Genomic DNA, 16,272 nt, shown 5'->3' on the forward strand with positions numbered 1-16,272 from the left:
TCATAGTGAGAACTTTTTGGCTTTTTTTTTTTTTTTTTTTTTTTCTGTTGTTGTTCTACTGTGGCCTCCAGGGAGGATGTGACTGTGTATTACCAGAGGCAGCAGGCAAGGGAGGATGAGACCCATTAAGAAAAGAACCATAGTAATAATGGTTTTGAACCCTCCACACATGTTAAATCAGCCTCTGAAGAGGTTTTTTGAGTTTTAGCCTGACCACTTTTGTACTGGAACATGAATTAGTTTTTTTATTTCTTGTTGGGGATCGTTAGGCTTCTGCTGTGCATGGACTAGTCAGCCCTTGGAGTGACTAAAGCAGGACTGTTGTCATTTGGGGTCTCCATTGAGGTTTCTGGTCCTCTTTTTTGGAGAGTTGATTTGCAGGGTGAAGTGGGGTGAGGAATGCAGTCCCAAGAGGTCATCGCTGCTTTGAGTCTGCTCTGGCATATCCATGGAGTGACCTCATCTACTTTGACTGCAGTAGGGGTAGACAGCAAGACAGTAAAGTGAACCCCTGGTCGCCTCCACAGGGGCTTGAGGAGCTGTACATTCCATTCTTTTACCCAAACAGAGGTATCTGGCTTGTAGGGGTTGTTCTCTTACCCACTGGTGAATGGCCTGCAGGGTTTTTTCCAGAGCCAGGAGTTGTTGTTGCAAAGTTACATGTCCAACCTCCATCAGATTATCTTGAATAGCCTTGATGAGAGGGGGAGGCCTTGTGCAGAAGACTTTGAAAGGGGAGAAGCCTGCGTCCTTGGTGGGTGTGTAGATCAGATCCAGAACAAAACCATGGGGAGGATTTTGTTCCAGTGGAGGTGGGTTTCTGTCTCAGATTTAACTTGTCAGTTTTGGCTCCAGAAGTGTTGTGGCCATTGCTGCTCAGAGACAGGGTGTCCAGCCTCAGGCCACTGTGTGCAGCTGTTTTGAAAGATCTGTCATTGGGCAGTGCCAGGACCCCAGAAGCTGAGTTAAAACTTTCACCACAATGTCTTGTCTCTCGTGGATGTAGAGAAAGAAGGGTTTTTCCAAGTCAGGCAGTCCCAGTCCTGGAGCACTTGTAAGTGCCCTTTTTATGTCCATGAAGGCCTTTTGTTGAGCTGTTTCCCAGATTAGGGGTACTTCCCCCTCCCCCTTTGGTTTTGCCAGCATTGCAAAGTTATGGGTCTAGATCCTGTAGAAACCCATTGCCCCCAGGAACTCATGAACTTGTCTTCAGGTGTTGGGGGTCAGGATGCAATAGACAGCTTGTTTGTGCTCTGGTCCCAGTTGGCATTATCCTTGGGAGATATAGAACCCCAGATTTTTGACTTTTTTGTGGCATATTTGGGCCTTTTTCTTTTTTGTTAGATAACTTGTATCCCTTTTCCCAAAGCAGGTTGAGGAGGAGTTCAGTCCCTTTCATATATTTTTGGTGGGTCCTTCCAACCAGCAACAGGTCATCAACATATTGGAGCAGATACATCCACTTTGTTTGACTGGGAAAGCCTGTAGGTTGGAAGCCAGGCTCATGCTGAAAATGGTTGGGGAGTTCTTGAATTTCTGAGACAACTGCATCCATGTTAATTGTCCTTGAGTCCCCTCAGGACTGTTCATTGGGAAGCAAAAATGGGTTGACTGGGGAGCCAGTCTGATGCAGAAGACAGCATCTTTAAGGTTCAGACAGGTGAAGTAAGCGACATCAGATTAGGAACAGCAAGGTGCAGGGTGATAGTTGCTTGGTTGACTGCCCTGAGGTTTTGTATAGGTTGGAAGTTGTTGGTTCCCCAGCTTCTGAACTGGCATTAGAGGTGTGTTCCAGGGGGACTGGCATGGCCTTAAAAGTCCACATTTGAGGAGTCTGTCCAGAAGTTTTTGTATCCCCTGTTGAGCCCATCGGGGGATATGGTATTGCTTTTGTCAGACCAGTGTTGCCCCTGGATTTAGTTCCACCAGGACCAGGGGAATGTCCTTGGCCAGACCTGGTGGGTTGTCTTTAGTCCAGACTCTGGGCACTCAGATGGAAAGCTCCAGAAATGTTGGTGGTGCGGTCTTTAGGCTCAACAACATCATTCTTTCCCCTGGGGAATGGTGAGGGACAGGATCTGAGCCTTTGAGTCTCCCAGAGTTAGGGACATCTCTCCAGTCTTTGAGAAAGTTATTTGGGCCTGTAACTTACTCAGCAGATCTCATCCAAGTAGAGGTATTGGACAGTCGGGCAGGTAGAGAAACTCATGAATGACCTCTCTTTTCCCTATGTTGCACTTTCTGGGCAGCAAGAAGGAGAGTCTCTGTCAGTTTCCTGTGGCTCCTACTAGGTGGTTTGTTTCCACAAAGAGGTCCAAGAGGCTATGTGACTACTGAATGTTCAGCTCCAGTGTCTACCATGAAGTTTATAGGTTGGCCCCCTACCATCATTTGGATCACAGGCTCCTGGGGGCCCAGGGAAAGGGAATCCGGTTGGCCCTATTCATTTTCATATTGTTTAAGTCCAGCTAGGCAGACGAAATCTTACTGAGGTGCCTTAGTAGCCAGTTTGCTTGGGTTGCAGTTTCCTCAGGAAGGTTGTCCCTTTCTCAGGGGCTGGAATTTGTCCTTAGCAGTGGCCAGGAGTTGGTAACATTTATTTTTTTCAACGGCCATCTTCATACCAGAAGGCACATTCGTTGGATCTCAGGGGTGGCCTGGAACTGGGTGCGTGCTGTGGCTGTCTTCTGGTTGCGTCCTGACTTCTCAGCCAGTGCAGCAGCTAGGAGGCCCACCTTCTTTTTCATTCTCCTGTCTGCCTCGTGGCAGGCCTCCAGGTCCCATTTGATGAACACCTTTGTTGTAATTTCTAGGAGTTGAGTAATATTCATGCCAGCAAACCCTTCCAGCTTTTGTATCTTGTAGCGTATGTCCCCCCCGTCTGTCCTGCAAAATCAGCATTGATCATTCTCTGGTTTTCAGGCTGTTCTGAGTCAAAGGGCATATAGAGGCAGAATGCCTCATATAGCCTCTCATAAAACTGACTGGGGTTTTTGTCTTGCTTCTGGAGGACTTCAGAGATCCTACTCATCTCGGTTGGCTTTTTCCTTCCTGCCTTTAAGCCTCCCAGGAGAGTCTCTTGGTATTGTTCTAGCATCCGTAGGCCCAGATCTGTGTTGAGGTCCAAGTGTGGATCCTCATTGGGAAAATGGGTCTGGGCATACACTTGGGCATTCAGCATCCCAGCTGGGGCATGGTCTTGGAGCCACTTTAGGGCTGCCTGGCTGATACGGCGTCTCTCTTCTGTATTGAAGAGCATCATTAGGAGCTCCCTGTAGTCCATCCAGGTGGGCCGGTGAGTCTGGATTATGGACTGGACCAGATCAAACATAGCCTGGAGCTTTTTGGTATATGTGGGTGTATGATGTTTCCAATTCAGATGGTCAGTCATTGTGAACGGCTGATAGATGAAGGTGGGCTGTCCTCCCTGCAGGTACCTATCCTGATTATAATATAAGGGACCCTGAGTCTCTCTGAGCGGCATCTGGAGAGCCATTCCCCATGGTGACTTGGTTGAAGGCTGGGTTTGGCATGGACCATATGGGGTCAGGGAAGGTGGGGGGGGGTCTCTGGAGAAGTGGGAGCCAAAGTGGTCCCTTCTGATGGGCCAGAAGGAGTTGTAAGAGTCATTGCTGGAGTGGGAGGCAGTGATGGGGCAATGGGGGCAGCAGAGCAGCTGGCTCAATCAAATCAGGAGGTGGCAGATCCTCTGGGTCTGAGGGCAGAATGGCTGGTTTGGGGGCTGCATGTAGTAGTCGCCTCCAGGCATGAGTCTGACCTGGGACCAAAATTTCTCGAGCCAGGAGAATTTGGCAGTGGTTTTTCATGCAGGCCTTTAACCAGGAGGGTGGAGAATGAACTAAATCTTCCCAAGAACCAATATAGGGGTACTGCTCAGGGTGGCCCTGAGGGTCATTTCCGTGTGTCCAGTAATAACCCTTCTGACTCGACAAATAAGGGAAAGGTCAAAGGACCCCTCAGAGGGCTCTCCTACATTGAAAGACGGCCAGTCTACCTCACAGAATGCCCTGAGTTTATCAGGAGATAATGTGACACCATGGTCATCAGAAAAACCCTTTTTAAAATTCCTTAGCATACAGGCAAGGGGAGTTTCTTTCTTTTTTTTTTCCTTTTTGCCTTTTTTCGGGACCGGCAACAGATTGCAACCCTCAGTGTCACACCCGTACCGGACCGGGACCAGCAACGGGATCGCAAGCCTCGGTGTTGCTCCCGCCCCTCGCTCAGCCAGTGAGCGGGAGCCGGTCTGTATGTGGGATCCGAACCCTCGGCGGGAGCGCCACCGCGCTTCCCAAGCAGCACACTATAGCAGTGTGCCACCAGGCTGGCCCCCAAGGGGAGTTTCTTTGCCAGTTGTTCCTCCCATGTTTTCCACCCATGATCGGTGTCACAACAGACGCTTTATTACAATCACTTCCTCCATCTCTGGCCACTCACCTTGCAGTGATATTTCAGCGCCTCTTGGCTTTGGTGAGATGGTATAAACCCCCGTCAGGACCTCTTTTGCAAGACTTCCCCTTAGTGTTTGTGGTCACGACAGAACCGCGGATCGGGACTCTGCATTTGCTTCATATCTAGGATATGTTTCAGCCACACACATTCATACATACACTTTCATTCACCAACTGAAAATTCCAAAAATCCTGACCTGACTGGGGAATGAGGTTTCCTCTGTGAAACGGAGTACTAAGACATTCCCCCCTTTGGGAGTTGATCAGGCTCCCCTTCTACTCTCATGGGAGTAAGAACCTAGTGGGACCTGGGTCCTTATCTACTCTGATGGGCGGAGCTCCTCTGGTCTGCTTCTTGTGCCTCTTTGGGTTCCGTTGTGCTCAGTGTTCATCCTCTGGGTCCATCCAGTGAGGTCTTTCCCACTCATGGAAAACTCTCCATTGGCACCTGAGTGCAGTCCACATCATGGGGTGTCCCAGGGGCTGAGACCAAAAGACAAGGGAGGCCATTTCCACCATCCTGGACAAGCCCCCAAGAAATGTTGCAGTGAGTTACTGTGAACTCACAGGGGGAGGCAGGAAACATCAAGGCTTAAAACAGGAAGCAGAGTTTATTGATGCTGGCAGTAGTTCAGCAGACTCTGTCACAAAGGCTGAGCCCCAAATACAGTGAGGCTGTTATTTTTATATCATAGCATTTCTAGGTTTTTGCAACAGGGTGAGAGGAGTAATCTTATGATCTTATGTGGTTGTGACTCTGTCTCAGGGTGGAAAATTACAGCAAGCGAGAAGCAGAAAGGAAAATTCTGTTACAGCAGTCTGTGGCAACTGCAGTGTGAGACAAGGTGGGGATGCAGCTGCAGCTGGGTCTGCACGACATCCGGGTGGGGGTCTTGGTTACAGCATAGCATGGCACAGCATGGGTGCCTAATGGCCACAGCCAGGCAGGACACAGCCAGGTAAGTACTAGTTCCTCAACTAGGTTTTTAAATAATTTTTTTGTATTAGTGAATTAAAACAAAAAATATCTTTACTCCACTTAGAAATACCACATTTTAAATATTAACTAAAGCAGTGTTTCTTAAACTGTGAACAAACCATTTAGTGGGGTCTGACCAGCATCTTTACTTAATGAAATAACAAAGATCAGAATACCTCACACATTTTAAAAGTATGTTTTGCAAAATTCTTGTATCAGTTGTTTGTGCATGTGGGGTGAAGGTAATTATATAAAATATATTTTTGTCTGTCACAGCAGAAACCTGTATGAAAGCCACTAAAGTTTTAGGAATTAGCATCAAACACTCAAAAGGATTTTCAAGAGGGTGAGAGTGAGTGCCAGCAGTTCTCCAATTGCTGAGTTACTAGGGCACCAGCAGGGGAAAGATGGGGTGCAGAGTCACAAGCTGTATTCAAGGCAGAAATTTTGTAACAAGAAACAAACAAGTGCCCAATCATTGCAAGCAGGATCTAAGGACAAATGAGGGCCATTTGAAACCAGAGGACCAGACTGAGTTCCTGCACTTACACCAAGACAGCTATCCAAAAATGGTCCCCCCATCTGGGGTGAGGGATGAAAGAGCCAGAGAGGCAAGGATCCACTTGGCTTTTAGCTGGAACCATAGAGGGAAATCACAGATTTTGTCCAACCTTTTACGGTCACCCCCTACCTTTTGCTCATGAACATGATGCAAACTATTAAGTACTGCAGAAATGTCACACTGTCTACTTTTTGAAGTGTTTTTATGTATTTCACATATATGTGGTTACATCTGAAATTAACAAGTCCCTACTAGGCAGAGCAGGGGATATCAATCACACTCACTGATGGCACAGAAACGCTGGTGTTGTTGGCACTGGCTGTTTCAGCACTCAGCCTGGAGGTTCCCAATTCTTTTCCAAACAGTTGCTGTTCCAAAAACAGCTAAGAGCCATTTAATGCTGCCTCACAGAGAGAACAACCCTACACAAGACGACTGCACATACACTCCTATTCAATTTAACATCCATTTACTATACAATGTAATTAAAAGAAACAAATTCTTAGTTTAAGTAAAGAAGTTTGAATTTAGTGAAAACTCCCACAGCATTTCTTACAGACATATTACTGGCTAGACAATGCACATCTCTCCTATTGTAGGTAATATTTGAAAACCAATTAATTTAATCTATTATCACCAGGCTAAAGAATAAAAATCATATGATAATCTCAATAAATTCATAAAAATACTTGTAAAAATTAATATCCATTCTTGGTAAAAAATTTCACCAAACTAGGAATAAAAGCAAATTCCCTCAACCGATAACAGGTATCCACAAAAACCCTACAGTTAACATTGTATTTAGTGGTAAAAGACTGAATGCATTCCTCTGAGGACCAGGAAAAAGGTAAGAATTTTTACTTTCACCATTCCTATTCATCATCACATTGAAGGTCCCAGCCAGTGCAAAAAGCAAGAAAAAGAAATAAAATTCATATAAATCAGAAAAGAAGATACAAAATTGTCTGTGTTAACAGATGAGTACGTATATAGAAAATACCAAAGAATCTTGGGGAAAAAAAACTTACTAGAACTAATACAAGTATTTTCTCAAGATTTCAGGATGTAAGGACAATATACAAAATTAATTTTATTTTTATATATTAGGAATTAACATTTAGAAATTTAGATTTTTAAAATACCATTCACAATAGCACCCAAAAACATGCATTCTTAGAGATCAATTCAATGAAATATGTATAAGACCTATTCTCTAATAACTCCAAAACACCGCTAAGAATAATCGAAGAAGAATAAGTGAAAAAAACATATGTTCATGGATCAAAAAACTCAAAATTGTTAACATGATTATTCTCTCCAAATTAATCTATATATTCAGCTCAATCTTATCAGAATCTCAGCATGTGTGTTTGTAGAAATTATCAAGCTGATTCTAAAATGGAAATGGAAATGCAAAGGACTTTATTTATAATAGACCTATCAATTTTGAAAAAGAACAAAGTTGGAAGAATCAAACAACCTGATTTCAGTACTTACTACAATATTGTAGCTTACTAAAGCTACAATAATCAAAGCAGTTCCTAGTGGCAGAAGACACGTAGAACAATTGAATAGAATAAAGAGAACAGAAATATGAGGGTACTTCAAAAAGTTCGTGGAAAGATTTGTACTGTCTTTTAATTCTATTTCTCTATGAACTTCTTGAAATATCCTTGTACACACACATTTATATGATCACTTTATTTTCAACCAAAGTAACTCAATGAGGGAAGAATAGACTTTTCAACAAATAATGCTGCAAAAATTTCATATCGGTGTGGAAAAAATAAAACTCCACATTAACCTCACATAATAACACAAATTAAGTTGACTGGAACACTTAATCTACAGTTTGGGAAAATCTTCTAACACAAAGCCTATTTTAAAATGAAGTGCTGAATATCTCACGTAATTTATTAAATATTGTACATTATGTAGAAATTGCAATAGTTCTGCATCATCATAAAGTTGAAAATTTTAAGTCGAATCATCATAAGTTGAGACAGTCTGTATATACATATAATGGGATACTACTCAGCAAGAGAAAGAAATAAACTGCTGATACACCCAACAGCACAAATAAATCTCAAAAACACGCTAAGTGAAGAAGCCAAATCTTCCCCCAAAATATGTACCATAATGACTCCTTTTATGTGAAACTCTAGCAAAAACAAAACTAATCTACAGTGATAAAATACATCAGCTGGCTAGCCCTGGTGGAAGTGGGGGTTGACTGAAAACATTTCGAGGTGATGGAAATGTGGTGGGGGTTCCATGGGCATATCTAAGTTATACCTCAATAAAGTTGATTTTTAAAAAAGAAAAACTGGTCCCTGACTGAACTTGAGAGTTAAACATAGGCTTCTCAGTTCTTAGGCAGAGTTTATAGTTGAGGTGGGAAGGACCTCCTTTCTAGCTGCACTAAGTACATTTAAATTCATCCAACTGCATCTTGTCCTCCAAGACCTTTGGTTATGGTCAAAGTGCTGTCTTGTCCCCCCACTGACTGACAGAATGCGTTCTTGTGGGTAATTCACTATTGAGAAGACACATTGAAGAAGCCACTGTCACAGTTAAGGAGACTTCCCTAACAACTCCTTTAATCTTTCATTATTTGGTCATGGGTAAGACCAGCATCAAATATAAGGAGCCTTCACTTTAGGGTATCTCTGGTCCACAAGTAAACTGAAGGGGAAAATGTCAGGAAAGTAGTATCCCCTCCCCCCCCCAAAAAAAGAAAGTAGTATCCATAACAGATCTCAGATCACCACTAAATCAAAGAAGACTATGTAATCTGAGATAGAATAAGTGTGGTCTAAAAACCAAGACTGTAAGTAGCTTTAGGGGATGAAACATGCCAAGTGTAACTTTTTGGGTTGCAATATATGAGATAATGCCTTAGAATAGTGTTCCCCAAAGAGTGGCACAAGTGCCAGTGGTGAGATATAAAATGATTTTAAGGGTTTCTGAGATGAATTGGGGTGGTAAACAAACAATATTAAATAATATTGAATCACATAATGACTTCTCTAATTCTCTTAGTTTTTCTGGTTTTGTATCAAAACATCTCATTTCCTGCTAGTATATCTTTAATGCTTCTTTCTTCTCTCTTTTAAACAAAAACACAAAATACCTAACAAATTCAGTAGTATTTTTGTTTGTTTGTTTGTTTACATAGTTATCTTCTATTTATGGCAAGAAAACTAGTTTTTAATTTGTGGTAGTGATACTAAGTTTCTGTATAAAATAAATGCTTTTCAGTTTAAAAAGGCAGTTTATGAAAAAACAACAAATAAAAAATACTATAGTAGTATATTGATACAGTGATATATGAACACCTGAGATTAGATAACATTGCCTTAAAATGTTAGTTTGTTAGGAAAAGTAGGTATCTGTGTATATATATTAATATATCAATAAGTGTTAAATTATTACTGTATTAATAAATATTAAAGAAAATTCATTAGCAGGACCATTTTCATATCATAAACTAGCTTTTCATTCAGAATTACGTTCCACTTAATGTTTCCCAAAGGTTTATATTCCAGGTTGCTGATAAAAGGCCAGATTAAGATTTTCAGTATGTTGTAAACTGGGATAAAGCACCATGAAATTGGGCTAAAGGCAGAAATATATCTAAACAATAATGAAGGGTCAAATTCCATTCTGCCTTTATCTCTCTGCTAATGAATGTTCTTACTTAGATGTGGGCACATGGAAAAGATATGCAGAAGGTACCCATGAAAAAAATATTCTGTCCCCATAACAGTTGGCAATCTACCATTTTTAGATTTGCCATTTTTTTTACTTTTTTCTTCATATACATCTCAATTTCTTTCCTTCAGAAGAATCCATGAAAATTTACATTTTACTCTAGGCCCATTAATAACTTCAAAAAATACAATTCACAGGGCAAATGTCTTCAAAATTGTTATGCTGCTGTCAATGTTTTGACAGTGATGCGTAATTTTTTTAAAAAATCAACCTCAGCTAGACTCTGGAGAATTTTATCAGTCAAAAACAAAAAGAGAACTGTAAAACAGATTTATTTAAAGAAACATGACAGTTTGATTTCTACCACGCTTATAGTTTCCCAAGAGCAAAATTAACTTTTAAATGAACAGATAAATACCTTACCTGTTGGAAGGTGCAATGTTATGTTGTTGCAAAAATCTGTGAAGCAGCATTCAGTTTTAGTGACATTGTTGGAACTATGACAGAAGACTTGAGCATTTAATTCTGGGAGGGAGACACAGGATTTGATCACCTGTTCTTTTCCATTGGTTAGCATGACTGATGCCCAACATGCTCCTTCTGTTTGGCAGGTGAAGTTTGAAGAGTCGCACAAAAGACATACACACTTCAATCCTGGAAAGAGTAAATAAAAGCTTTAAAATGCAAATGATATCATGCAAATTATTTCATAATATTTGAGAATAGAAATCCAATTTTAATGAAGATTGAGGAATGGCTTAAATAAACTGCTTGATAAACACACAATAATGCAATTCTTCCCTCTCAGTCATATGTTTCATTACTGTCATGTGTCCTCCAAGACCTTTTGTTAGAGTCAAAGTACTGTCCTGTTCCCACACTGACTGGCAGAATGTGGTCTTGTGGATAGTTCATCAAAAAGAAGACACATGGAAGAAGACACTGGCACAGCCAATAAGCAGACTTCTCTCCTTACTCCCATAATTTTTTGTATTTGGTCATGGTTAAGACCAGGATCAAATATAAGAAACCTTTACTTTAAGGAGTACAATTATCATTTACTATTGCTAGCATTTTCATGAATGGATTCAGTTACTACTATATTTTAAAATATTCTCCTCATTCTTGTTCTATACCTCTTCTTAAGCTCGAATTCCCAAATCAACAGCTCATTCCCAAATCAACAGCTCCTGTGAAATGCTAGGAAACAGTATCACAGCAACCAAGGGGAGCTGTCCAGCATCACTTGCAGAACATTAAATTGTTATTATGGCCCCAGTGTAATCAAACAATCCAGTGTGTTCTGTTCATTTACCCTTTTTACATTAAACTTTTAAGCAAATGTGCTAAACACAAAACTAACCATTGATATTTATAGCTCTGGAAAAATAATTGCAATTCTTTTTATTTATATTCTGTGGTATTTGAACATTGTTGCTATTCCTATAGTACCTTTAAGGCATTGATGAACCATTATACTTAATCCACCTCTTCACTAAGGGACACAACTTACAATTAGAGTCATTTAAACATTGACCATGACCTTCAGGCAATATTCATTAATGCACACACCTATTCCATAAAGCTAAGTGCATTGATAATATAATTTAATATATCTGCACCAATAAAACTTTTAAAAATTAGACTTTGCTGAATTAATCTGTTCACTTCCATGTCTCCTCTACATTTCCCACTTACTACACACACACACACACACACACACACACACCACACTAACTCACATGTTCAAAGTGGTGCAGTATTTCTGTTTTGATGTAATAAAGAGCCCAGTGGTGGCAAGCAATTTATTCAAATTTTATTTAAATACACTTTTTCTAAATATTACAATACTAGATAAGCTTTTTTGCATTCGTATTATTTGAATGAACTTATTGTTAAATCATAACTGGCCCCCACTGTTTTCTGAATGTCCAAAATTGTACCACACAATCATTGTTTTTAAATTAAAGTCTTCAAGTTGCTAATCACTCAAATTAGACATAATTTTATACCTGTAAAATATCTGATACATTAATGGCAACTTTTAATCAACTTCAAATACCAATATGGGAGCAAAAATGGGTAATATTCCTATACAACTAAATATGTAAGAAAGAACAAATTACATACTAATCAGATAGAAATTTTTCTCTTCTTTCAGTAATTTTTCTTGATTGGCAAAATACCATTCCTATAAATATTTTTATTAATATATCCTAAGGTAAAATGCTATTTTTGTTATCAACACTGGACCAAGCAGACCAGCTCACTCTCCTACTTATTCCACTGGTAATCAACATAAATAAATAGATTCTCTCATCAATACTTATGTGCTACAGTAGAACCATATATTCTAGATTGAGTGGGGTTTCATAGAGCTAGATAGATATAATCTAATAACTTAAAAAATGTTTTGCAGCATTTTCCTTGCGTAAAAGAGAGCTCATACAACAAGTTTCCGTTCACTCAGGTGTTTTCTGACAGTGGAATCTCTTTAGTATTTTCCAATTCCAATCTGACAAAGGCCTTCAAATCCTGATTATACTAGCTTTGTAAGCTTAGGTATTACTTGGCCCATTTGTGCCTCCATTTCCTTGTATGAAAGGTAAGAATAATAACAACATACCACCTAATCGTGTTATGGTGGTGAATGAATTAATCTATGTAAAGGCCTTAGACCAATGTCTGGCACATAGGAACGACTATATAAACATTAGTAACTATCTCTCCTACTACTGGAGGAGGTAAAACTGGTTGCCTTATGCAAACAATTGAAATACATTTGTAACCCATAAAGAAATGGCTGAATGAGTGAGGGTGCTGAGACCGTTTAAAAGGCATAATGAAGAAATGCATCTCTTTCTGCTTTACCAAGAGTGAGCTCAATGCTCTTGTTCTTTTAATGGTCAAGTCTGGATCCTAGACAGTCACACAGCAGGTGGAGTATGGTGATGGTCCAGACAAAGAATTCAGGAAAAAACAGAAGGTCCCAGCCCTAGTTCTGTCAGTAACTTGCTGGCTGACTTTAAAGAAGACATTTAACCTTACAAATCTTCAGTGCCTTCCTCTGAAAATGGAAGTGGGTCCAGAAATCTTGACCTCTTATATACTACCAACATTTTATGACAAATTTTTAAGACAATTCTACCTACCTATTTTCTGAGGAAACAGGTGGTCAATGAAAAGTCAGTATCATGTGCCTTGCATCTAGAATAAATAATCTCACTTTTCAGTTTATCTATATTCTGTATGAAGTAAGCCTCTAGGTATCTAACTTGATACTTTCTCTTCAAAGTAATATTGGTTCCTTATAAAAATGATTAGATAATAGTTCTTATCAAGGAGTAATGTGAATACTCACTGAATGTTTAACAGGCTATAAAAATTTCCTTCAGTTTAAAGTAAAAGGTACCAATCAGAAGAGTAATATAGACCTAAGTGATATAGGTAAGACATAGAAAATGACACCGTACTTTAAATCTTGCACAATGGAAAACACTAACAAAATTGAGGATTTGTTAATGATAATGGCTTCAAACATCTGCTAAATGTTCCCATTTATTCCAGGTCAGTTGGCAGTACTATAGCACAGACAGAGAACAAACAGCAAACTAAACGGGACCTAAGACATATAAGTAACACACGACATATTCAGTCTCTCATTTTTTATTTTCCACCAGTCCACTATATAGTCACATTTGGCATATAAGTTAACTGTATTTATATCAACCATCCTCAACATAGAACCCTTGTGCTGCCAATTAAAATATAAGTTGCCTATAGTAATTAGACTTATGCTTCATATTTTGTTTTTTAACAAACTAATGTTAATTGAGTCGATTATAATTGAATACTCCATGACAGGATAAATCTGGTTGTTAGCACTGATAATAGACTTGCCTTTGTTGCTTTATTTTATACTTTCCCATTACACTGCACTTGAGTCATATGGAAAGTGATAGCAAATGAGGTTGAAGGAGGCAATTACCCATAATGAGGAGGTCTATTAGATTTTTCCCCACAAGGAAGATTGCACTTTTTGTGTGTCTCTTCCCACCCCTATAATTATCCCCTTTTCTCCTTCTTTGCCAATCAGTCTGTAAAAGCCAAGACATCTGTTACCCACAAGACATCTGTTACCCACATCCACCAAAGGATGTGCACTTTCCTAATCAACCAGAAAATACATTTTCACCCATATTTACACGTGATGGCTAGCACACCCTAGTGTCCAGAAATGTAAAAATCATCAGACTACAAAAAAAAATTATCAATTTGCATTTATGGGCTTTTCTTATTAAGGTGCCAAATATTTGCTTGGCAAATATTAGTTATTTTGACTTAGATACTATTTTTAGTAAACTGGTTTCCTATTACCTGGGTTTCTTCTAATTGGGGTCTATAGTTTAAAATATCTATTGGCCAGTGTTTAACATAAACATTTGACACATACCCTTTTCTCTTTTCCAGACATTTGTTTGTTCTACTCAATTTCTGTAATTTCAGATCAGGCTATTAAACACAAAATATCTTTGATTCAAAAAACTGTTTCAGATTTGACCTGCTGAATATGTAATCTTTTCATCATTTGCAGGCTTCTGAGTTAACAAAATGAACAATTCAAGCTCATCAGTGTGCTGAATATGCAAAGCACAGCAACAGGAATACAATAGGACAACTAGCCCTAGCAAATCTGAAGGAAAGCCAGACAGGGTCAAAGGAAATCAGGCAAAGATCTTTCCTCTGTTTCTATTCCTTATCAAAATTTTAATTTCTTGCCATCTGGTCATTTCAATGCATTTGCCTTTCTCAATGGTGAGGAAAAGTATAATAGAAGGAGAAGGGTAGCATTAATAAAATATGGGCAACTTAAATGCAAACTTTTTGGCCAAGTGAATCTCAATAAAGATTCAGCTTATAGAAAGTCAGTTTGCTAGGCTGTATCCAAGAAAGCCCAAAACTCCAAAAATATGAGAATACACCCAGCACAAAGGAAAATTGTTCCTATATGCAGAGTGGCCAATACACCTTTCTTGAACATTCCTTGTTCAAGAAAGCCTCACCCTTATAGCTGAGAAGGAATGGAACCACCCTATGAGGAGGGATTCCATCCAGGAGAATTGCTGTATCTTCCAGCTGTAGGGCTCAATTTAGGAAGAGTCTAGCATGTTTTGAATTACAGTTCTAAGCATTTTGAATTTCCTCAATCCAAAGGCAGCACTGATGAAACCAGAGGAGGTTTCAGCTCACCTCTACTACAAACTACCTATGACTTGAGCCTAGTTTCTCAATCTCTCCAGATCTTAGATTCCTCAGCTGAAAAAATGATAAGTCCAGGAAATAGATGAGAAGATTTCTAAAGAACCCTCCAGTTTTATAGCCCTCTGCTGCTCTGAGCTTGTGTCACAATGCTCTGTATAAGTAACTTAAGGATTACCTTATCTACCACAGACACAAAGAGAGAGCTGGGGTTGGAAATAGCACCCACAGAAGGTTTGGTTTGTACCCCCAAACACTGATTGACATATCAGTGAGTGAGAGAATCCTACCAGTTTTTAATCCAGCAAAACTTCTCCAGTCAACATTAAAGATCATTTATCTTGTCCTATATTTATCATATGAGAATGTAATTTTTTTTTTACAGTATCAGCATGAAACTTTTGGGAAATGGAGGGAAAGTGATGGAAGCCTGAAAATGTTCATAGCCTCTCCAAGTTATGTTAGATATCTAGAGACTGTTACCTATCCCTCAATCACAGTATTCGAGAGTACTTCAAAAAGTTGCTGGAAAAAAAGACTTGAAAGATAATACAAATCCTTCCAAAAACTTTTTGAAGTATCCTCATAGACATGATCACAGAAATGGCACATGAGACCAAAAGCTACTCAAAAGAGCACCATATGTTGGCAATCTGATTATTCTACGTTTTATTAAATAGAAATAAAAATGTTTCCCAATAATGTTTATATGGCTGACAAAAAACTAGAGTTTAAAACCACCTGGAATGATGTTATTTATTTACTTATATCATCAACATTGTGAATAAATACAGAAAGGATATGATATGTATGATGGCATAAAGTCATAAAGCTTCTAGTGCAATTTAAAAAGTTTTTCACAGAGAAAATGATCACTATCATTTTTGCTTATCAGCATAGTTATTAACAGAGAGGTTCGCTCTTCAAAGAAGGCCTTTTCCAAAAAAACTATGAATAACATTAGCCCCGAAGCTCCCACGATATGGTACAAATATAAATCACCCACAAAGGGATAGAACTTAGTCTAAAATGAATGATGACAAATTATTTGTGTGGATTCTCTTAAAATATCCCTTTGAGAGGATGAAATGCAGAAGAATTGTTAGATGGGGAGATGATGGCCTTCTCCTTCCTGCCTTCGGAAGCCAAGGCATCCGTGGGCAAGAGGCTGGCAGATGTGGCAATTGTGTGATAACAGCTTTTGAGTACAGGGCAGCGTCTGCTTGCCCAAATCCTTGTTTTCTTTTTTTTTTTTTTTTTTTTTTTTTTTTTTTTTTTTTTTTTTTTGT

The 16,272-nt window shown here is 39.3% G+C and overlaps 1 protein-coding gene across 3 annotated transcripts in view; it reads right to left on the reverse strand.

The window, feature by feature from the left end:
* Positions 1-16,272, reverse strand: part of ACVR1C (activin A receptor, type IC) — a 90,779-nt gene that overhangs the window by 44,926 nt on the left and 29,581 nt on the right. For all 3 annotated transcript variants that reach the window (XM_008587798.1, XM_008587800.1, XM_008587799.1), the window contains exon 2: positions 10,148-10,378. In XM_008587798.1, coding sequence (XP_008586020.1) covers positions 10,148-10,378 — 231 coding nt within the window. The remainder of the gene's footprint in view (positions 1-10,147; positions 10,379-16,272) is intronic.

Source organism: Galeopterus variegatus, unplaced genomic scaffold (assembly GCF_000696425.1).
Source record: "Galeopterus variegatus unplaced genomic scaffold, G_variegatus-3.0.2 Scaffold4547, whole genome shotgun sequence".
NCBI lineage: Eukaryota > Metazoa > Chordata > Mammalia > Dermoptera > Cynocephalidae > Galeopterus > Galeopterus variegatus.